Below are 23,551 nucleotides of genomic sequence, written 5' to 3'. Positions count from 1 at the left end.
TTTCTTCACCGAAAGGGTGGTTGATCGCTGGAATAATCTTCCACAACAGGTAATTGAGGCCAGCAGCGTGCCAGATTTTAAGAAAAGATGGGATTGGCATGTGGGATCTCTTCATGGAGGTAGTTAGGGAGTGGACCATTAGTGTGGGCAGACTAGATGGGCTGTGGCCCTTTTCTGCCATCATGTTCTATGTTTCTATGTAACATTAACTGACATTGCAACCTGAAACAGGTCAGCAACATCAACGGTTAACTTGACTCCTAAATATGTGTCTTCTGATCTTTAAACCAAATCTAGACAAAGGGAATCTGAGTCTATACATTATATGATTGCATTAATTTTTATTATGAACCTTTTGGGCATATGGCCACATGCCAAAGTCCAGGCTTCAATTTGTGGCTTAGACATCACACTCCAATGATGTCAGCACTTTCACCCTATATTAGCTTGGTCAATCTCCCAACAATAAACAAGTGGAAGCTTAGATGCTTATCATACTTGTAGCTAAATCTAGGCTAGGGCATATATCAAGAATATCTGATGGATACTTGATGGAAGGGGGTATTATGTAGTGAACATGAATACTACAGCTAACATGAATACTACAGCTACTGCAAGAATGGAGCTGGCATGACTTGGAAAAGTAAGGAGATACTCTCCAGTGAATTCTTAATAAGGTGCCTAGAAACAATATTTCAATTAGCTAGGCTTGCAGCCTTGAGGTATGATCAGGTCCAGAAGTATGATAAAGAGTGGACAGTGTATGTGGAGTGGTTGAGCAATATACCAGAGGGATTAGGTTAATTAAGTTATTGAAGCTAATGTTTTCCAGGTTGATTGCTAGGAATGGTTGGGTGGGATCTATAGAAGGGAAGTAGGGCTGGTGTGGGGTTTTTGTATTGCATGTTAAAATAAGTTGAACTGAATTGTTTCAGTGGTTATTTTTATTGCATTTGCTTGAGTTTACTCAATAAACATTGAGAAGAGGAAAGAAAAAAATAAAAAAAACACTCAAATCAGTTTCTAACTCAGTTAATCACATTAAGGCCCATATCAAGACACTCAATTGATTTATGATTTATGTGAAACTATGTTAAAAACCTTCCTGAAATCTAATTATACCACATCTCATGTTCTCTCCTGATACAACGCTTTGGTCATCCAAACAAAGAAACTAATTAGCTGTGTCAGTAAGACCTAGGGCATCTAATATCTTTGCATCAGCTCTACCTTTATTTCAGCTCATTTGCTCTTCCTCTAATCTTTTCTTTTTCTTTGATCAGCAACGGAATGTCCTGCCTCAGATAAATAAGGAATTTCAATGAACAAAGCATATTAGTGTTTCATATAAAATGAGGGAAAAGTTATTTTTATCTGGCAGCATAAAAATGTCCAAAGGTGATAAACTAATGTCGAAAAAAGTATTGTACCTCTCAAAGACAAAATGTATTCCCTATAGTCATGTAATCAATGTTTTTTTATTGAGGGACATATATATCTACTATTACTACAACACTAGGGTGCGAAAAGGAGTTAGTACAAATTTGAAGGTGATTGTGAGCAGCAATCCCATTATCAATGTTTCAGCTTTTATGCTACTACAATCACTTATTTAAGCATTTGTTCCTCATTACCAAGTTCAAAAACCAGGAGATCAGTTTTGAAAAGTAAATATGCAGTTGGATGCAGCAGAGACCAGTAAATTCTTTAATAAAAAAAAATAAAAAAAAAGAAGACAAGAACTCTGTGGAACTTGAACAGATAAATTTGAACATATGGGAAGACTAGCCCCCTCTTCTATTAAACTGTGCTAGCAGTTTGTAGTGCAGAGCGCCGTGCTGAATGGCCCGTGCTGCTCCCAACACTCATAGGAACTCTATGAGTGTCGGGAGCAGCGCAGGCCATTTAGCGCGGCTCACCGCGATAAAAAACTAGAAGAGGGGGTAGGTACTTACCTTGATAATCTGCTTTCTAGTAGAAAGACATATGAGTCATGACATTCTTCTGTCAAGTTTCCCATTTTGTCTGCTCACTGCCTCAGACAAGTGTATTTCCTTGTTATGATTGATCTTCTGCTGTTTCAGGGTTTGAAGAGTTTTGAGTATCCTGAAGGTCTCCACAGCATCCGAAGGAGAATCTCTTCGGGAGAATGCATCATACAATTACAGCTGCATTAGAGTTAGTGCTGGTTGCATTCAGGTAGGTGGCTTGTTGGAGTTATGGCTGGCTAAAGGTTAAATTTGCCATGTTTTCTAATAGCTTCTTTTGCTGACAGAGCAGACTCGTACTGTGCAGGAAGTTCCCTGTGCTCCCTCCTCTCTGTTTTCCTTTTCTCGACTGCTTTGGTATGAACTGAGCAACACAGAGCAATGAAGGAGGAGGCAGAGCTGAAGAATTTAAAATTATACCTTCTACACAAACTCACAAGTAAGAATACAAAACCCACATGGTTTAAGACTCATATGCATTCAATATGTTTATTCCATGCATTATTAGTTGGCTCTATTACTAGGTCTCCAGCCCTTCATCCTTCAGGTTCCCACCAATTGAAACCACACTGTTTTCACCCAAGAACTTTGTCCCATTGAAGTAAATAGGACAGTTTTTAATGACAAAGATATTGGTGAGTATGATGATAAAATTGCTTGTAGGAAAGTACTAATAAAGTTATTCTAAATTAATCTGCATTTTTTTGTGTTGCAATCTAAGCAACTGTAAAAGTATATAAGAATACTGGGACGATATTAATCCTTAGCTAGAAATTAAGCCTAGATATTCAAGGCCAGGCACCAACATCAAATATCAGGTGTAATGCAGGTGCTGGCTGATATTTAGTACCAACATCAGCATGGTTAAGCAGACATAGAAAGGACTGCATTTTATATGGCAGACACTGGCACTGAATATGGTCAGTGCCAGTATAAATCCTCCTGACACAATGCATGAACTGCCCTGGCAGTCAAAGCTGATATTCAGCAGCACTGGATATCAGACTTTGAATATTGGGCCTGCTGCTTTTACCTCCAATTAGGTCATTTTTAAGAACAAAGAATAGTTGAAATGTAAAGAAAAAGAAAGGTATTAGTCAATCAATTGGAATTCTTTTGTTCTGTATACTGACATTAACTACGAGTATATCACAGTTTTATGTAAGAACTAACTTTTAGGAATACACAGATTGCCATTCTTTCACAAAACATTAAAGAATGCAGAAAACATCAAATTATATTTTTTAACATGTGTTCTTACCCTTTGTGCATTAGCCCAAAACGTATCTTCCAAGTGAGTGGCAAATCCTTCACTAATCCATTCTTCAGACCAATCACGAGCACCAATGGCCAATCCAAACCAAGCATGAGCAATTTCATGGCATAAACGTGTACCGCAAAAATCAATGCTTCCTGAAAGCACACTCTGAGACAGAAAGATGATGTGTGGGCTGAAAAAGAAGAGGGTTAATATCCTGTTACTGTACAAATTGCATGTCTATTTCTACTAAGGGCTCCTTTTACAAATGTGTGCTAGTGGTTTTAGCGTACGCTTAGCGTGTGCTAAAATGCCGTGCGTGCTAGCCGCTACCGCCTCCTTTTTAAGCAGGCGGTAGTTTTTCGGCTAGCGCGCACTAATTTTGTACGTGTGCTAAAAACACTAGTGCACCTTAGTAAAAGGAGCCCTAAGTATTTATTATTTTGGTCACACTATATGTTCTATTACAGGTGCCCTAAAACTAAAAATATTTTAGTACAAATATTCTGCCAAGCTTTCTTTAATGGCTAGAATATGCCAAGGTATCACTAAAAGGTAAGTGAGCATTTTTAACATGAAGGCTTTTACTTTAATAGGAATGTTTTAAGTGATTATTCCAAAGGGTTTTAAGATTATTATCATTATGAATGAGTTCCGGTAAAAGCCTTTATTTGTATAAGTATTTTGATTAAAATATGATTCTAAACAGCCTGACATTTTCTTAAATTTCTTAAGTTATTTAACTTTAAGGTGTTATGAAATGCATATTATGAATTGAAGTGAAATTAAATCAAGCTAAACTAAATTGACACAAGGAATCCTTACGCGGCCCCCTAAAGTCTTCACTAATATCAAGAACAAGTTTGGCTCAACTTCAACTTAATTCAAAATTCAAAAGAAACAACTTAAAATTCTCCAATTGCGACGGATCTACAAAAATAAATTTATCAGCTTTATAGTTTACCAAACATTTGCAAGGGAATTTTAAGAAAAAAGTAGCTCCCACAGCTATAACTTTAGGTTTAAGATGTAGAAACTGTTTCCTCCTAAGTTGTGTCTGTCTGGACACATCAAGAAAAATCCTTAATTGTTGTCCACAAAACAATGCTTGTTTGTTCAAAAAATACAATTTAAGTATAAGTTGTTTTTCTATTTATGTTTTAAATATCACCAACAAAGTTGCTCGTTTAGTAATCAAATCCTTAGAAGATTCTAGAAACTGGGAAATATTTAAACTATCTGGAGACACAATCTTATCCAGTTCTCCTTCTTCACCAGTTTCCTTGGTACTCCTGGGGATGTAATATAAGTTATCAGGTGTAAATGATCCCACCTGAGTATATTGTAAAACGTCTCTCATATACATGTTCAGGAGTTCCAAAGGTGCCAAGTAATGCAATATAGGAAAATTTAATATTCTAAGATTTTTTACTCTTGCTAGATTCTCCATCTTTTCCATTTGATTATGTAAAAATAAATTATCTCTGATATTAGAAATAGCAGTTTTTTGCAAAACTTCTACGGAGTTATCCACTTTATCTAATCAGGATGTAAGTGAAGACAACTGAGTTTGTTGTCCATAAAAAAAAAAAAAAGATAACTCTGGATAGATCTATATCTGTTACACTTTCTGAAAGTCCAATGATTCACACATTCTTCCTCCTACCCCGATACTCTTGGTCTTCGACTTAATCAAGTAGAATTTTGACCTGAGCCTCCATTACCCCCAACCAGCCCTCCACATTCACCATGCGGTCATGTGCTTACACACTCTCTTCTATATGCTGCAGTCACACAGCCTGCTCTACAACCGAGTCTTTTGACTCCTCCATAGAAGTATGCAGCATTGTAAGTTTGATATTGAGTAGCTGTGACAAATGCAGCAAAAAAACCTGCAACAGTCCTCTGACATCGATAAAGAAGATGATTCTTTCTAGGTTGCGGCCATTTTCTTTGATATGCTCACCACTCTATCTCTGCTTAGCCACTGCAATCATATTGGCATTATGGGGTGTCCCAATACAAAAGGTGATCACCGACAACACACTCCAATACACTTAGACAACAACACACTTCCTAACATAAGTAAGGTACTCCATAACAGAAAAGTAATTTTAAAAGGGTTTTAAAGGAGACAGCTGTGGAGCAGAAAAACAAGGTATCCATTCAGGAAGCAGCCATCATGTGACCCCCCCATGCCCCCTAGTTTCATTCTTATCTAACAGGTTGCTCCTACACAGTTTGTTATTCCAACTCTCTATCATTCCCCCCACCAAACTCTACAGCCAGCTTTTCCTCAGGGCTCTATTTTAGGACCCACTTTATTTAACATTTACTTGCCCCTCTGACTCTCCTTCGCCAAACACTAGATTTTATCTTTTTCATATATGTTGATAATTTACAGCTTCTTTTTCTTTAAATTCTTCTTCTACCATCGACTAAAGCCTAACTCCGGCAAGCCGAAAACTGTTGCCAACTGGTTGAATAACAATCATTTGAAACTTAATTCCACTAAATCAGTAGCTATGATCTTTTCTGCCATTTTCTGCCTCTTCTTTCCCTGTGGGTCCCCCACTGTTCACTATTGACACACCGCTTTCCTCAATCTCATCAATAAAAATTATTGCAATTACTTTGGACAATACCCTTACTTTCTACTCCTACATTTCAAAAAGTTTCCTCTTGTTTTTTCAGGCTTTGACAGATTTGTTCCATTCGTGCTTTCTTAGAACCTGGTTCTCTTCATATTCTTTCATTCACTTATACTGTCCAAACATGACTATTGCAATTCTATTCTTATTGGTTTACCAGATTATCAGTTGCAACTGGTCCAAAATACCACTGTAAAGCTTCTATACAACCATAAGAAATACAATTGCATCACACCTTTTCTTATTTCTGAACATATTCTCCCAGATGCTTACAAGATCCCATTTAAGATCAATGTTTTATCCCATCAAATTCAGTCATCTGGCCTTCCCTCTTAGCTTCTCTTCTGATTTCCTAGACCCTTAGCAGATCCCTCTGAACAGCTAACTAGGGCTTTTCCTGGAGACTCCTGCTTTGGTGTTGCTACCCCTTACTTTGTGGAGCGCTCTCCCCCAACACCAGAGACTTGAGTGCTCCTTTGATACTTTCAAGTCTCAATTAAAGGCTTACTACTTTTCATCGGCCTTTCCAGCAGGTTACTGTTAGGCCATCCATAGTCTCTCTCTCTTTGCTATACTATCTCACTTAGGTCAGTTTAGTATCAACCCTCATATTGTACTTCCCTCTTCTCTATCCTTTTTTTTTTTTTTTTTGTACCATGTAGTTTTTCCCTTCCCCTTTTTCCTCCTGTATCTTGTGTTATATCATCCCATCTTATGCTGTCTTATTTCCCTTCCTTGATTTTAGAGGATTGTACATCACTTAGATTTCTTCTTAGAAAATTTGTAGTACATCTAATAGATTGGACTTGGACTTCACAACTTAATTATTTTATTATTTTAAACCACTTACAACCAACAATCTTACAATGTTCAAGAACAATGCCAGATGGTGTATTCTTACTCCATCCCCATCACTTCACCAAAATAAGGAACCAACATAACACCAGATCAATCTATAAATCCCAAATAATGACAGAGGAGTCCAAGTACTGCAAAACTTTGCAGTTATCCGCACATTCCTCAGATATTGCTTCAAATTTATAGAGTAAGCAAAATTCTGCCAGAAAATAATATTCAACATTGATGCATTCTTTTGTCCCCTCAATATTTCTTGAAAGGCAACCTCAATCATAAGCCTGCCAGCTTGCTCAGGAATAATATCATCTGCGGGTCCAAATAACATTACAGCATAAGATAATGGGAGCTCAAACTGGAAAACTGTACCCACCCTCTACCATACCTGTAATGATTTTAATAGTCTATTGGGCCTCAACTTCAGGAGTGCTATTCTGGTTACATTAAAGATATGTTTATGTTCAATACCATCTTTTCTCTTCTTTTTTTTTTTATTAGATATTTATTAGATTTTTCAAACTTAATTACCAAATGTAACTTGTACAGAAAGCAATATTAGACATATACATATTCCATCATAGTAAACAATATCAAGAATAAAAAATAAATTGGCTAATTATGCTCAAGTCCTCAAATTGGATCAAAAATGTTATAGTCCAGCAAAAACAAAAGAAAATTCAATAAGATTTAAGGCTGGTTAAAGTGTCGAGTAAAGGTGTACTGTATATTCCATCTAAACAGGGCTCAAGTTTTTTCCTTTTCCAAGCGGGACAACGACAAAAAGGTTGTCAACTGGCTTAGCTCAAAATAGACATATTTAACAGCATGATATAAAACATTACATTTGCAAGGGTGCCATAAATAAAAAGTAGCACCCAAAGATGTAAACCCAGGTTTCATTAACAAAAATTCACGGCGATGCTTCTGCGTCTCTCGTGTCAAATCAGGAAACATTTGTACTTTAAGACCTATAAATGCTTTTTGCCTATTTTTGAAGAAAAGTTTTTAACAATCATGTTTTATCAATTGAGAGAGCTACTGATATAATCAAAGTGGATGGCACTGTTGCCTCTTTATCAGATATTTCCAGTATTTCAGATACATTTAAAGGCTCTTGATCTGGTAAGGTTTTTTAAACTTGATTTTTTTCAGGAAGATAATATACAGAAGAAAATGGAGGTAACATTTCCTCCGAAATGCCCAATATTTCTAGTAAATATCTTTTAAGCATTTCCCTAGGTGTTACAGAAGTAAGCCTAGGGAAATTAATCAATCTTAAATTGTTATACTGTGAATTGTTTTCAAGCATTTCCACTTTCCTTCTAAGATTGACATTGTCCTTTATCAAGTTCTCATGCAATTATTTAAATGTTGTTATTTCCTGGTCATGTTTCTGAAGCAAAACATTAGAGGCAGTCTCTTCAACTTTCATATCCTTTAACTCTTTAGAATGTTCCAATAGTTTCCTTTCAATTTGCTGAAGATTGGGACTTATGGCCTTCAGAAACCAAGCCATAAGGTCCCATAAAGACTCCAGGGTTACCACTGCAGGCAGTGGCGTACCAAGGGGGGGGGGCGGGGGGTGCGGTCCGCCCCGGGTACCAAGCCCTGAGGGGGTGCTCCCGGTCCGGTCCAGTTACCCCCCCCTGCGCCGGGTGTCGCGTCTGGAAACAGCCTGCAGCAAGATCGCGATGCCAGAGATCTTTGCCTGCTTCGACTGTTTCCTCCGCCACGGTCCTGCCCCTCCTCTGATGTCAGAGGAGGGGCGGGACCGCGGCGGAGGAAACAGCCGAAGCAGGCAAAGATCTCTGGCATCGCGCGATCTTGTTGCAGGCTGTTTCCCCAGGGCAGTAGCGTACCAAGGGGGGCGAGGGGGAGGTCCATCCCGGGTGCCGCCTTAGGGGGGGGGTGCACAGCTGGCCCGGTCCCTATCGCGCTCCTACCCTCCCAGCGAAAGCAGCATCGGCGCCATTATCGAAAAAGGTAATGGCGCCAGGCCTTGGAGCACCAAGGCAGACCGCTTCTCCCCCCTCCCAGCCGAAACCCCGCTGACCATCCTATCTCTCTCCCCCCCCCAAGTGAACCTTTCCTTCTCTCCCAGCGAAAGCAGCAAACCTCCCTCCAGTAGCGTCGGCTTTATCCTCCCTCTGCCGCATCACTGATGACGTCATCAGTAACGCGGCAGAGGGAGGAGAAAGCCGCGAAGGAGGTTTGCTGCTCTCGCTGGGAAGGTCGGAAAGGTTCACGGGGGGGGGGGAGATAGGAGGGTCAGCGGGGGTTCGGCTGGGAGGGGGGAGAAGCGGACTGCCTCGGTGCTCCATTACCTTCTTCGGGCAGCAGCAGCGTTTACAATTCGCTGCTGTTGCCGGCTTCAGGCCTTGTTCTCTGCCGGGTCCTGCCTACTTCCAGTTTTCATGAAGACAGGACCCGACAGAGAGGAAGGCCTGAAGCGGGCAACAGCAGTGAATTGTGAATGCTGCTGCTGCCCGATGAAGTTCAGGACATCGGGGAAGGAGCAGGGAGAAATCGGCTGCTGGCTTGGGGGTGAGGGTAGGGAAAGAATCGTGGAAGTGGAGAAATCGGCACGATGGCTTTGTGCAAGCTAGGGGGAGAGAGAAAGAAAGGAAAAAATAAAGAGGAGGGGCCAGGGGGAGAGAGAAAGAAAGGCAGAAATAAAGAGGGGTCAGGGGGAGAGAGAAAGAAAGGCAGAAAGAAAGAGGGGGACCAAGGGGAGAGAAAGAAAGGCAGAAATAAAGAGGGGGGTCAAGGGGGAGAGAAAGAAAGGCAGAAAGAAAGAGGGGGGCCAGGAGGAGAGAGAAAGAAAGGCAGAAATAAAGAGGGGAGCCAGGGGGAGAGAGAAAGAAGAAGGATCAGAAGAAGGACCAGAGACTCATGAAATCACCAGACAAAAAAGTAGGAAAAATGATTTTATTTTCAACTTAGTGATCAAAATGTGTCCGTTTTGAAAATTTATATCTGCTGTCTATATTTTGCACTATGGCCCCCTTTTACTAAACCGCAATAGAGTTTTTTAGCGCAGGGAGCCTATGAGCGTCGAGAGCAGCGTGGGGCATTCAGCGCAGCTCCCTACGCTAAAAACCGCTATCGCAGTTTAGTAAAAAGGGAGGGGGAATATTTGTCTATTTTTGTATAGTTGTTACTGAGGTGACATTGCATAAAGTCATCTGCCTTGACCTCTTTGAAAACCCGCGGAATATAAATGATAATTAACATTTTCTCTGCGTACAGCGTGCTTTGTGTTTTTAAAATTTTATTGTTGGTAGATCATTTTGACTTGGCCACAAAGGAAAGGGGGAGGGAGGGAGGGGAACTGCTGAAAGACATCTAATAATCCTTGCAGGCTTGACTGCAGGGAATTATTTTTGTAAAATCATGTTTTGTTATGTGACTGGCATTATCTAGACTTTAATTTCTATGAATGAATAGAATGAAAATGATATAAAATTACTTGCTTGTTTTTATGTGCGTGCGCTGAAGGAAAGTGGAGAGAGAGTGGGCTGAGGATGCTGAAGGGAAATGGGGAAGAGAGTGGGGAGAAGACGCTGATTTATAAATTGACAATTGTACAGAATATTGTTTCTTTTTATACTTTAATATAAACAATTCAAGGCTTGTGTGGATGGAATCAGGTGGTTTGCGGGGATGGGGACCGAGCTTACGGGGATTAGTCCAATAAAATTGTATTTTTTTATATCTCATTATTTGTTTTATTTTTATTTGTTAATTTATAAAGTGGTGATTGTTATGTATCAGTTTTTTCAAATTTACATCTACTGTCTTTATATTTTGCACTGTATTAGAGGACATTTGTTACTGTTTTTTGTGGTGTTGCATTGTATCCAGGGTCTGGTTTCTTGGCGGATCAGTTTAACTTTTGTCTACATATTTCTATTTTTAGTTTGTGATTATTCCATTTTGGGCGAGGGTGTATCTCTGTTCTGTGTGTATGAAAAAGACATAGTTTTCAGTTGGCATTGACTACAGGACCAATTGACTGTGTGGGATCTGGCTTGTTTAGTTTTACAATGTATGTGTTGGTGTTCTAGTGCTCACTGCAGTGTTTAAGATGCAGCCTTTTCCTAGGTACACTCTTGTGGTGCGATATGTAGATTGGTACTAAAAATCATATTTTTCATATAGATGGGGGGGTGTCAAAAAATGATGGGCCCCGGGTGCCACATACCCTAGGTACGCCACTGACTGCAGGTTTTTCAAGTGATATTAAAGGTGTAGTAGTAGAATAATTCTCACCAGTCTGTAGACCTTCTTGTTGTCCACCCATTTGGCCCAATCCGTCCACTGAAGTTGAAATTGACCCAGATGTTCCAGTTAAGTTCCCTTGAATTGGGGGTCCAACCTCCAAGCTCACTGCCAAGATGTTTCTCATCTCTAGGGAGTAAAATGCACTAAGGTCCGAGGTTTCCTCACCCCTGGGAGAGCTGGTAATCTGAGGCTGTGGGGGCAGAGCCCTTATGTCGGGGCTCAACGTTGTTTCTAGCCCAGGAGGAACCTCAGGGCCTCGCCTGTACCCTGCATCCTCAACAGATTGTTTCCCGACTCTGCCTTCACTTGCTGCATCCATCTCAGAAGTTCGTAAATGTTACCGAAAATGGGCACCCCGGTGCGCTATGAGGCGGCAGCGGTGCTCTGACCCCTCCATTTCAGCATCTCAGGTAAGAAATCCTTTGCCGGGACTCTGCTCTGGAACGGAATTCTCAATACCATCTTTTCCATAACTACTCCTAATACTTTTATATAGCCAAGCCACAGTATTTCTTCATTAACAATTTTTATACAACCCACCTACATCCTTCAAGGAAATGCTTCCTAATCTCAAGCATGTGTTTTGGTTCATTAAATTTTAGTTTACTATTTTTTAACTATATCATCACCTCGATCATACAAGGCTTTTTAAAAAAAAAAAAAAAATATATATATATATATATATATATATATATACACACACACACACACACATACACATTTACATTCAGGTACTTTATCATATTTCCCTATCTGTCCCAATGGGCTCAAGCTCTATCTAATGTATTTATTCTGTACCCAGCTTGTGTCACCTTCCAATGATCAAACCAGCTCGATTTCATCAGCATAAATACAATATACCATACTTTCTAATCATATTCCATAAAGGTTAAAGGTAAAGCACAGTTACTTGCCGTAACAGGTGTTATCCAGGGACAACATGCAGCAGGCAGATATTTTCACTGATGGATCACATCACTGACGGAGACCCGGTACGGACCACTTTAAGAGTGCATCGCCACTTTACGTCTTTAGAAAGTTTGCGATAGCCTGCATCGTGCGAGTGCCTCCCCGCCCAACGTAGGTGTGTGGTCCCTCAGTTAAGATAAGACAGATAAGAAGCCATCCCGGGGAGGTGGGTGAGTTGTGAGAATATCTGCCTGCTATCCCTGGATAATACCTGCTATGGTAAGTAACTGTGCTTTATCCCAGGATAAGCAGGCAGCATATTCTCACTGATGGGTGACCTCCAAGCTAACAAGAATGGGATGGCGGGAGTGTTGGCCTTTAGGAGAATAAATTTTGTAATACAGTTTGGCCGAAGTACCCATCCCGTCTGGAGAAAGACTCCAGACAATAGTGAGAAGTGAATGTATGAACTGAGGACCAGGTGGCATCTTTACAGATTTCCTCAATGGGAGTGAATCTAAGGAAAGCAACAGAAGCTTCCATGACTCTGATTTTGTGGGCTGTGACACAACTCTCCAGTGCCAGTCCAGTCTGAGCATAACAGAACGAAATACAGGCAGGCAGCCACTTGGAAATCGTTTACTTGGAAACAGGATGCCCAAACTTGTTAGGATCAAATGAGATGAAGAGTTGGGGGAAAGTACGATGAGGCTTTGTCCTGTAGATGTAATAGGCCAAAGTACATTTACAGTCCTGAGTATGCAAAGTGGTTTCTCCAACATGAGAATGAGGCTTAGGAAAAAACACTGGCAGAACAATTGACTGATTGAGATGAAACTCTTACAATTTTCGGTAGAAACTTTGGATGCATGCGTAGAACAACTATCATGGTGAAAAACTGTGAAGAGTGGATCTACCACTAACCCTCCTGGCAGAGGTGAGAGCAATAAGGAAGACAACTTTCCAGGTAAGAAACTTGAGATGAGAAGTGGTCATTGGTTCAAATGGTGGCTTCATCAACCTGGAAAGAAACACATTCAGGTCCCAAACTACAGGAGGAGGTTAGAGAGGTGGCTTCACATTTAAAAGTCCTTTCATGAATATGGAGACCAGCAGATGAGCAGTAAAAGGCTTTCCCTCAACTGGTACGTGAAAAGCTGTAATAGTGCTGAGATGGACTCTGATAGATGTAGATTTCAGCCCAGAGTCAGATAGATGAAGTAAATAATTCAACACGAAATCTACTGATAAGGAAGTTGGATCGTGAAGATGAAGATGACACCAGGAAGAAAACCGTGCCAACTTTTGTTGATAACATTGCTAGGTGGCTGGTTTCCTTGAGGCATCAAGAATATGTCAAACAGACTGAGAGAGATGTAAATCAGTTGAATTCAGCCCAAGAGAAACCAAGCTGTCAGGTGCAGTGATTGCAGGTTGGGATGTAGAAGTGATTCCTGACGCTGAGTAAGTAGAGTAGGAAAAACTGGAAGAGGTATGGGCTCCCTGGAGCTGAGTTGAAGGAGAAGGGAGAAACAATGTTGCCTGGGCCACTGAGGAGTAATGAGAATCATGATGACCACCTCTCATTTGAGTTTGAACAGAGTCCTCAACATGAGAGTAATTGGAGAGAATGCATAGAGAAACAGGCCCGTCCAATCCAGGAGAAAGGCATCGGCTTCCAGACGGAGAGGAGAGTAAATTCTGGAGCAAAACTGGGGCAACTGGCAATTGTGTGGAGCTGCAAACAAGTGCACTTGTGGAGTGCTCCAATGAGAAAATATGGACTGGAGAGCTGCAGAGTTGAGAGTCCATTCATGAGGCTGAAGAATTCTGCTGAGACTGTCTGCTAGGGAATTCTTCTCCCCTTGAATGTAGACAGCCTTTAAGAAAAGGTTGCAAGCCGTCGCCCAAGTCCAGATTTTCTGGGCCTCCTGACATAACAGGAGAGAGCCCGTGCTGCCTTGCTTATTTATGTAGTACATTGCTATTTGATTGTCAGTGTGAAGGAGGAGGACTTGAGGGCTGAGAAGATGGTGGAAAGCTTTGAGGGCATAATACATCGCTCTGAGTACCTTGTGATGAGGGAGTAAGTGAAAAAGGAGACCTCTGGAGGAGGTCATCCACCACTGAAGCGACTGCAGAAGAGATGATGCTACAGAGATATTCTGTGAGAGACGATCTGTCGCTTGAGGCCACTGAGATGCAAGGGTCCACTGAGGAGTACAAAGATGCAGCCTTGCAGTGGTGTCACTTGGACAGTGGAAGCCTTGTGGCCCAGATGAATCATCATGCATTTTGCTGAGATGGAGTGAAGGGAATATTTGCTGACAGAGGTGGACTATAGCCTGGCGGTGCCGATGCCGAATTATGCAGTGTTGATTTGGACGGCACCGAAGTCGGTAGCGGTGTCAAGTCTCCTTCCATCGTGACACTGAAGAGAAGTTTTGCTGGATCAGGCAGTTCTTCAATGTTCTTTTTTGAAGGGAAGAACCGCGGGAACAAGTTTCCTGGTGGTGCTCAGGTCCCAAGCACTGGAGACACCAGCGATGCGGGTCAGTTACTTAGATGGGATGGGCACAGCAGCTGCACTTTTTAAAGCCCATGTGCGGGCGGGACATCGACAGAAAAATGGCCCCGGCAAGATCAAAATCGGAGGCCAAAGTGGTTGAACAGGCCCCGCTGGGCTGAATCTGCGAGAGGGAAAAAATGAAAATTGTTACTTTTTTTTTTTTTTACAATCTAATTAGAAAAGAAAGAAAGAAAGTAAGAAATGACTAAAAGTCAAAAAAATCCACGAGAGCGGGAAGGCAGCGAGAAAGAAAAAGTTCAACAGCCATTGAAAAATGCATCTTCTTAGCTCCGCGGAAACTAAGAAACTGAGGGACCGTGCACCTATGTCGGGTGGGAAGGCACTCGCGTATGCGCGGTGCGGGCTATCGTGAACTTTCTAAAGACTTAAAGTGGTGATTTACTTTTAAAGTGGTACCTACCGGGGCTCCGTCGGTGACGTCACCCATCAGTGAGAATATGCTGCCTGCTTGTCCTATAATAAATAATATAACATATGGATCTGGAATGGTCAAGCTGTCTCCTCATACTCCGATCAACCATCCCCAACCCCCCCTAATTACAACACCTCCTCACAGTACCCCACTTACTTCCTTATATCCTCAGCAATACTGTCAATGATAAATGAAACACAGACTCTTTATTGATGGTAATAATCAGATCGCAGCTTTGTTTATTGGGACAACCAAGAATCAATGAACAATTGCTTCACCCCAAGCTACAAGACATTGCAATTACAAAACTCACAATTGTATTCCCCTGACACTGCCATCTTAGCAAGAGTCTAAAGGGTGGCATGAATCTCCATGCCCCTATTCTGTGCCATGGGCTTCAGGACATATTTGCTCTCTTGAGCTCGCTTCCCCTTAACCGCTCATCCCCTGATGAGCCTAGGGGGTTAGGCATGGACTGCCATGCCCCCCTTTTATAGGGTCACCTCACCCGCAGCATCACCACTCAACTGAGCTGACTGCCAAAAACCCGCTCATCTTCCGATGAGCCAAAACCTTGTGGTTCGGGTTACCGCCACAGGCCTTTATCTTACAGACCCCCCCACCCAAAAACAAAGATGCAGGCTCTCGACCTGAAAATAAAGAGAAGAAAGCAGCAGCAACAAGCAAACAGGGACTTCTGTAGCGGACCCCTACTGAAACACCCAAAGCCCTGCCCAGCGCCACCATCCATCGTCCTCCTCTCGGACAACACGAAGGACGCAAATGCGCCCCCAGCGAAACCGACCCATAAGGCCTCCCAGGACACCCCCCTAGAACAACCCTCACCTAGGTACCACAACAGCAAGGAGACGGCCGCCCAGTGGGACTGATGTACCACCCGCCATACCAACTGCGTTTTCCACTAAAGGCTCCCTAACACCCCCAACCCTACCCAGGGAAAACACTAAGCACCCGCTATGAGGACCGCTTCAAGAGCAAGCCGAGATAATGCCCAGTCCTCGAGTGCCTACACCAGGGGAACCACTGCAAAGAATCCACCCAAACCCCATAGATCGGGCCCCCTCCCTACATGACCCTAGCCACCCAGCCCGGACAAGTGGGCGCAGGGGAGAGGGGGAGCCCTCCACCACTATGCACTACCCCTATCTGGGACAGCCCACCACCCGGTACACCCCCAAACACCCCTTCAAAGCCCCACAATACTAGGCCCCCACCAGCAGCTATGGAGGCAGTGACCATGCCAGGCATTCCAATCTGGCACAAAAAGATGCCGCGTCGCTGGGACCACCGGCAGGCAACAAGGAAAGTGGAATGAGTGTTGAACAGCATAGGAGGCATATGGGCCCGCAAACCAACCTCCAGCAACACCCCAACTGCACCAGGCGATGAGGCATGATGATGAGAGCCACGAGCCCAGTGGTCCACCCTACTCCCACGGCCATGCGCGAAGAACCCAAGCGACAGACCCCACAGACTCCCGCTCAGCAAAGCGGTCCACCCTACTCCCACGGCCATGCGCGAAGAACCCAAGCGACAGACCCCACAGACTCCCGCTCAGCAAAGCGAGCCATGCCGCATCCCAGGCTCTCCAACTAGTTTGTACAGCTAAAATTATTTCACAGATTTTATGTTCCTCGGTATAGGTAGGGTGTACGCACAATGGTTAGTAGGGAACTATAAGCACAGGGCCGCAGAAAGTCCACCACCAGGGCCCAGGCCACAGGAGCCGCACTACTAAAGCCTGGACCTCTACGAATAAGCTCCCCATCACCGCTGGCAAAGTGCACAGTTTGTCGAGAACTGCCGCAGAGCCAAGTCTGCCAGCGAAGTGCCCACGGGGAGGGCCCGAACTCCCATTCTCCTGCCGAGCACTCCAGGACCCACCACGAAGGGGGGGAAGGAAGAGAAGGGAAAGGCCGGCCCCTAACCGCCAGCTCCCACGCAAACCCCACATGTGCTCAGGGCAATGCCCGCATCAAGGAGCAACTGGTGCACTAGACACGCTGCCGCCTCATCTGCTTTCCAAAAGTGGGGAGAAGAGAGTAAAATGTGCAATGGAGCCTCACCAACACCGCCCAGCCACAAGTCTCACGCACTCCTCCTGATGACGTCCGGAGCAGACCGCGGCAGCAACAGCAGCAACCCTCGCTCAAAGAAAGAAGTCATCTCTTGACCTCAGGACCACACCCATGGGACCCAGACAAGCACGAAGCCCGGCATGGCTCGTGCCCACCGCCTGCCTCAGATCCTCAGCCCCTCGGCTCACATCCAATGTCGGCAGGCAGGAGCTCAGCCCGCATGAGCCACAGGTCCCCACTACGTAACCGGGGCGCCCCATACATGAGCGCAGGCACATGCCCACAACTGAGGCCGCAAACACACCGCAGGAGCCTCCACTGCAAGCAGCACTCGGAGGTCCCGCCGCCCCGGCCTGATGGATAGCAGAAGGGGCCCGCCCGCTGACTAGGAAGTGCAAGGCACAGCTCCCCCCAGTAGCAACGCCCGGGCCCGGCTCTATGAAATCTCCTGTCCCCAAACACAGCCAACGCACTGAACAGGCCTCGTGCACCTCCTGGAGCACGTGGCTGCCCACGACCAACATTCTCGGGTAGCACACAGTGCTGTACAGCGCTATGTGGACGGCATTCCTACGCCCAAGCAGACCAAACAACAAAAGCCTCACAGTCTGACAAGGTAAGGACTTACTATCAAAGTTTTCTCCTCTGAGGGATAGGGGATGTGCACTGTCTTTTAGAGGGGTGTCCTATAAACCCCTTCCCATCATTCCCTGCTTCCCTTTCAACCAATCCTTTTCCAACCTCCCAGCGGGAAACTACGCCCCTCCTTTCACCACCAACCCACTCTTACTCAACTACCCCCACATACCCTATCAAATGTCTCAACATAAGCGACTACTTAAGCCATCCAGCCCATCGTTATAGTCGCCCATCAAGACAAGCTCTAAGGCTCTTTTTTTCCTGGAGACTTGTGTTTCTGTAAGTATGTGCTTAGTTTCAGGAGATTAATTAAGACATATCTTTATGTCCAGGCATTTAATTGAAGTAAAAATTGCTTGAATCTAGAAAGACTTGTGTATCAGATCAATCATAAAGATGCTCTGTTAACTTCATGATGTAACAGATGGTTTTCGAATTCTGCATATGGTGATTGTAGATTTTTTTTTTTAAATTGTATGCCACCTAGTTTTTTAGGTGGATAATAATTTTTTTAAATAAAATAAATACAAATAACAGTAGGGATAGAGAGAGCCCTAGGATACCTCTCCTACATTTCCAAAAATAACATTTAGTAAATACTTTAAAAATTATTTTCTTAAATCATTTTTGTGTAGCAGCACTAAAATCCTTTCATTTTTGTGACTGTCAGTCAATAAGATATCTATTGTGCTTCTGCTCACAGAACAAAGATGCTTTTATCAATTCTCAAAGCCTGTAGGACAAACCATTCATGCTGTCAAATCCTCTTCATGCTGTCAAATCCTCTAGTACCCTTTCAACAAATAATGAAATCCACCAGTGACAAATGTCAACATTCTAATTTGTTAAATACAGAACAAAAGCAACATTCAGTGTAAGCTTCTCATTTCAAGTTATACTAGCCCTTCAATTTGTAGCAAGTTTACAACCACCCACGGATCATGCAATATTAAACAGATATGCATTATGGTTAGGATCTGAACAACATACTGTCCTTAAAAGGATTGCTTAGCAGTTTAAAACATTGTGTGCAAAATATATCAAAAACTCTCCAGCTTTTTAGAATGTTTCTGTTCTTGCCCAAGGCTCTTACAAGGGGGGTACTGAAAAGTTCTTAGCCCAACCAACTTCCTAAATTCTGAGCGTTATTTTGCCACTATAGCTGAAAAGAGTGTTATTTTTATTTTATTTTGCAAAGTGCAAATTTTCAGAATCGTAATGCTATGTTTTGACATTGTTTCAAATCGTTAATGAAAAAATGTGGAATTTTTAAGTATATAACTCCGAGCCATCATGAAGTTCCTATTCCTGCAGAAGAAAATTCCAAAGGAAATACATGAATGCATGATGCAAACAATGAGTGACAAATGCCCACTTAATAACAGCCTGAAAAAATACTAAAGGTCATGTGGCCTTCTCTTGATCATGCATATAACTATCTTAGCATATAACTAGCATATCTTAGCACATAGCTATCATGTGAGCTATCATCGGTCCTTTAAACTCTTATTTTGTAATTTAATTTCATTAATTTCAATCTTATTTTATATTTTATAGATCTAGTTTGTTATGCTACTGCATTTAAAGTTATTCAAATACTTAGCTCGGGTATTGATTCTTAACCCAGCCTGTTGAGAACTGAAAAACTGGATGATAGAAGATCTCTGTTTTGCTTCTGGGATTATATAGCTGGAAATGGCTATATAATCCCGGAAGTGAAGTAAGATGCCCTTAGATTCTCCGCGATCAGCGTCTTGGGCTATCCCATACAGGGAGTGCCTGTTTGCTAAGCAGCGTTTAAGAATTAAACAGTGCTGATAAACTGCACTGTTCCTGAAGAACATTTTTAATGAGAGCGAAACGGAGATCTTCCGTCATCCAGTTCTCAACAGGCCAGGTTAAGAATCAGCACCCGAGCTAAGTATTTGAATAACTTTAAATGCAGTAGCATAACAAACTAGATCTATAAACTATACAATAAGATTGAAATAAATGAAATTAAATTACATAATAAGAGTTTAAAGGACCGATGATAGCTCACATGATAGTTATATGCTAAGACTTGTTCAACCGGCATATAACTGTAAGCACTTGAGATCCGAATAATCTCTTAACTCAACTGTTTGGTTGATACATAGTTTATGTCTGGACTCACGCTATAGCCTATATTTTGAGGATTTCAGTGTGTTTCACAAGTTTGTGAAGTGATTTTTAATTGCTAATCTAATGCCAATTAAAAAAAGGTGGGGGAGGGGGTCTACTGAGAATGGTAATTGTTTCATCAGTTCTAGATGTTTGTCTGCAATGTCCCGTACAGAGGGCATCATCATAAGGTTGAAAAAACACACAGTGCAAGTTATTGCAGTATTCAAGAATCAAGCTATTACTGGGGAATGGAAACCACGGGCTCACACTGGCCGTCTCCTTTCCTCACTCTGCATATTATTTTCTGTCCGTCTCCTTCACTCACTTCACTGGAGGGAGAACAGGCAGGCAGGGCAAGGTTTGCTGGACCTTCGCTCTTTATTTTTATTTTTTTATTTTGATGGTTGTTTTGTAACCTCTATACTGGGACAGAGCAAGAGAGTCGGCAAGGACAGAAGCGACTGGTCCTCAGCAGTCGCTTCATTTCGGATCAGCAAACCCAATCGGTGTTCCTTCTTCTGTTTAGTGAATCGATGCCTTCCTACTTATACATGCCATTTCCCCTCATTTGCATGGGCGGATCGGATCGGTTCGGAGATTGATCGAGCAGAAGGTTAGTGAATCGGGTTGGGGTTGGGGAATGCACGCAAATTGGTCGGGACGTGATCGGTGAGTTTAGTGAATCTAGCCCTCACTTGAGACCTCACAATTTCTCACAATGTAAAAGTGGACTTCCTTATTGCAATTATAAAGTGATTTTAATTACTATTAGGGCCTGACCCTGTGTTTAGGTATATTCATAGATGACAGAATCTTTGGCGGCTGCATTCTCATAAAAAAATATATTTTTAGGTTTGAAATATATAATCAAGCAATTATCAAATCTGTACAAAAAAATAGGAAAAGGAAAATAATCTTATACAAGTAAATTAAACATGAAAGAATAATAATTAAAATTTCGTCCACCACTTGGAGATCCGATACCTAATAAAAAGGATAATCTAAGCAAACAAGAAAAACAAGCCATGTGAGAAAAGCAAGAAACAATGATATCTGTATATACCATTAGTAACACCTTTAGAGAGGCTCCTAACAGTTCCCAAAAAAGGTATTGATGACATACTTGCAAGGAAATTTCAAGTAAAAATGGGTTCTCATTTGCAGCTGGTCTTAATATAAAAAAATTATTTACATCTTTTCTGAGTTTCACTTGAAACAACAGGGCTTACAAATCTCAGGTGAGACCCGTGAGAATCAGCCCACGAGGAAGCCATTCCTCTAGTAGAGTGTGCCTTCACCCCAAGGGGAGGCTTCTTTCCCGCCACAACGGAAATGGCCACGCATATCCAACGCGAGATGGTAGCCTTGGAAGACTGACCCCAGTGCGGGGCCCGCAAGGACAAAGAGATGGTCCGACAGGTGGAAATCATTAGTGGCCTCCAGGTATCTCAAAAGGAGATGCCGCACATCCAGAGATGGCTATGTCAGGAGCAAAAAGGTACCAGCTGGTGTAAAATTTCAGGTTTCTCAGCCTAGGTTTGTTTGAAAAAGGCTCTTTTTCAAACAAAGGTAGAAAAAATAATTTTCCCAAAAGATATTCAAAACAATTTAACTGGCTAGAAATGGCTGCTGACCAGTTAAATCACTTTTTCACAACTATCTCTTCATTTTCAGCAGTACTAGCGCTTAACTGTTTATCATTGTTGAAAATGACTGGTTAGCACTGAACTCAAAAGCGGTTAACTTGTGGGTGTTCCGTGGGCGGAGTGGGGTTAAGTGTTGATATTCAGCCCCTCACCGCAAAAGTAAACTACTTAAATCAGACTGTATAAATAAAAGTACTATCTTTAAGAAATTTGGCTTATGTGGGCAAGGCTGAATATTGACTTAGCCAGCTCAACCCCCCCCCCCAAAAAAAAAACAACCCCAAAACAAACCCACATATTCAATGCCAAAGCCTGGCCAGGACCTGGCACTGAATATCCGAGAATAACTCTGGCAGAGGGCAGCAAAACACTCATTACCACTGGCTGAATATCAAGGGGGGAGGGGATTACATAATTACAGCAATATACTGTCCTGACTTGACAAAGGTGGTTTTGGCCTCTAAAAACTAAATGAAAAATGAATTTACTCCAATAAAATGGAATCATAACATTTTCTATTTGGTGTGTTATTTGTATTTGTTAATTTGTAATGTATTGGTTAGAATATGTCAGTTTTTGAAATTATCTTTATATTTTTCACAGTAGAGTGGGACATACATCATTTTCTCTGATGTTGCACTATATGCAGAGTCAAGTCTAGCTTCTCGGTGGGTCAGTTTAATTTTTATCTACATGTACCTACTTACTCTCTATTGGGCAAGGGGTCTAGCTCTGTTCTGCGTGTGTATTTTTGAACATGAAATCTGGATATTTTTCCTGTTCAAAAATTGCTGTGAGAAAGACTTTTTTTGTACATTATGAGTAGGATGTCCCAATTCTGACTTGGATGCTTTTTATTCATTTTTAAAATTCAAAATGTGTAACATATTACAATCATTTTATACTTTAACATCACTTAATATATCATCAAATTCTAACTCGCATCAAATATCCCCCTCCCTTATACCCACCAATTATTCCTAAGCAAAAGAAATCATAAAATATTACCCCCCCCCCCACCCCAACCTGGACATGTATGAACAAAAGGGAAAAAAACTAATATTTATTCTATGCAGTAATTTCAATCTTTACAGTACCTTAATGGCTCCCAAATAACCTGAAATTTCTTAAAATTTCCCTGCTGCATGGCAATTATCCTTTCCATTTTAAATGGACACAAAGAGTTCCACACAAAGAGTTCCACCAAAGAGTGACACAAAGAGTTCCACCAAAAAGCACAGTTACTTACCGTAACAGGTGTTATCCAGGGACAGCAGGCATATATTCTCACATGTGGGTGACGTCATCTACGGAGCCCCAGCGCGGACAGCTTTTCAAGCAAACTTGATTGAAGTTTCAAGTTTGCTATACTGCACCACGCATGTGCATGCCTTCTTGCCCACTAGAGGGCGCATCCCCACCTCGTGGTCCTCAGTTCCATAACCAGCAAAGAAGCCATCCCCGGGGAGGAGGGCGGGTTGTGAGAATATATGCCTGGTGTCCCTGGATAACACCTGTTACGGTAAGTAACTGTGCTTTATCCCAGGACAAGCAGGCATGATATTCTCACATGTGGGTGACCTCCAAGCCAACCAAAAAAGGGCAGGTGGGAGGATGGCAATTTAGGAAAACAGGTTACGTAACACCGACTGACCAAACCGGCCGTCGCTTCTGGACAAAGTGTCCAGACAGTAGTGGGAGGTGAACGTATGAACCGAAGACCAAGTGGCAGCTTTACATATATCCTCCACAGGAGTAGACCGGAGGAAAGCAACAGAAGCTGCCATAGCCCGGACCTTATGCCCCGTGACTCGACCATGGAGCGTGAGACCAGCCTGAGCGTAGCAAAAAGAAATACAAGCAGCCAACCAGTTGGACAAGGTGCGCTTGGAAACAGGATGTCCCAATCGATTAGGATCAAAGGACAAAAACAATTGAGGAACCTTCCGATGAGACTTGGTACGTTGGAGATAAAAGGCCAACGCCCTCTTACAGTCCAGCGTGTGAAGCGCCGCCTCACCAGGATGAGAGTGGGGCTTCGGGAAGAACACCGGAAGAACAATGGACTGATTGAG

General features: G+C 42.5%; 1 protein-coding gene across 3 annotated transcripts in view; it reads right to left on the bottom strand.

Annotated features, from left to right (window-relative positions):
• AOPEP (aminopeptidase O (putative)) overlaps window positions 1–23,551 on the bottom strand; it is a 594,389-nt gene that overhangs the window by 379,660 nt on the left and 191,178 nt on the right. For all 3 annotated transcript variants that reach the window (XM_033928041.1, XM_033928031.1, XM_033928022.1), the window contains exon 6: window positions 3,250–3,439. In XM_033928041.1, the coding sequence (XP_033783932.1) occupies window positions 3,250–3,439 (190 nt within the window). The remainder of the gene's footprint in view (window positions 1–3,249; window positions 3,440–23,551) is intronic.

The sequence above is a fragment of the Geotrypetes seraphini genome, chromosome 1 (assembly GCF_902459505.1).
Source record: "Geotrypetes seraphini chromosome 1, aGeoSer1.1, whole genome shotgun sequence".
Taxonomy (NCBI): Eukaryota; Metazoa; Chordata; class Amphibia; order Gymnophiona; family Dermophiidae; genus Geotrypetes; species Geotrypetes seraphini.
Note: the sequence above shows the minus strand (reverse complement) of the source record. Positions and strands in the feature narration are given on the sequence as shown.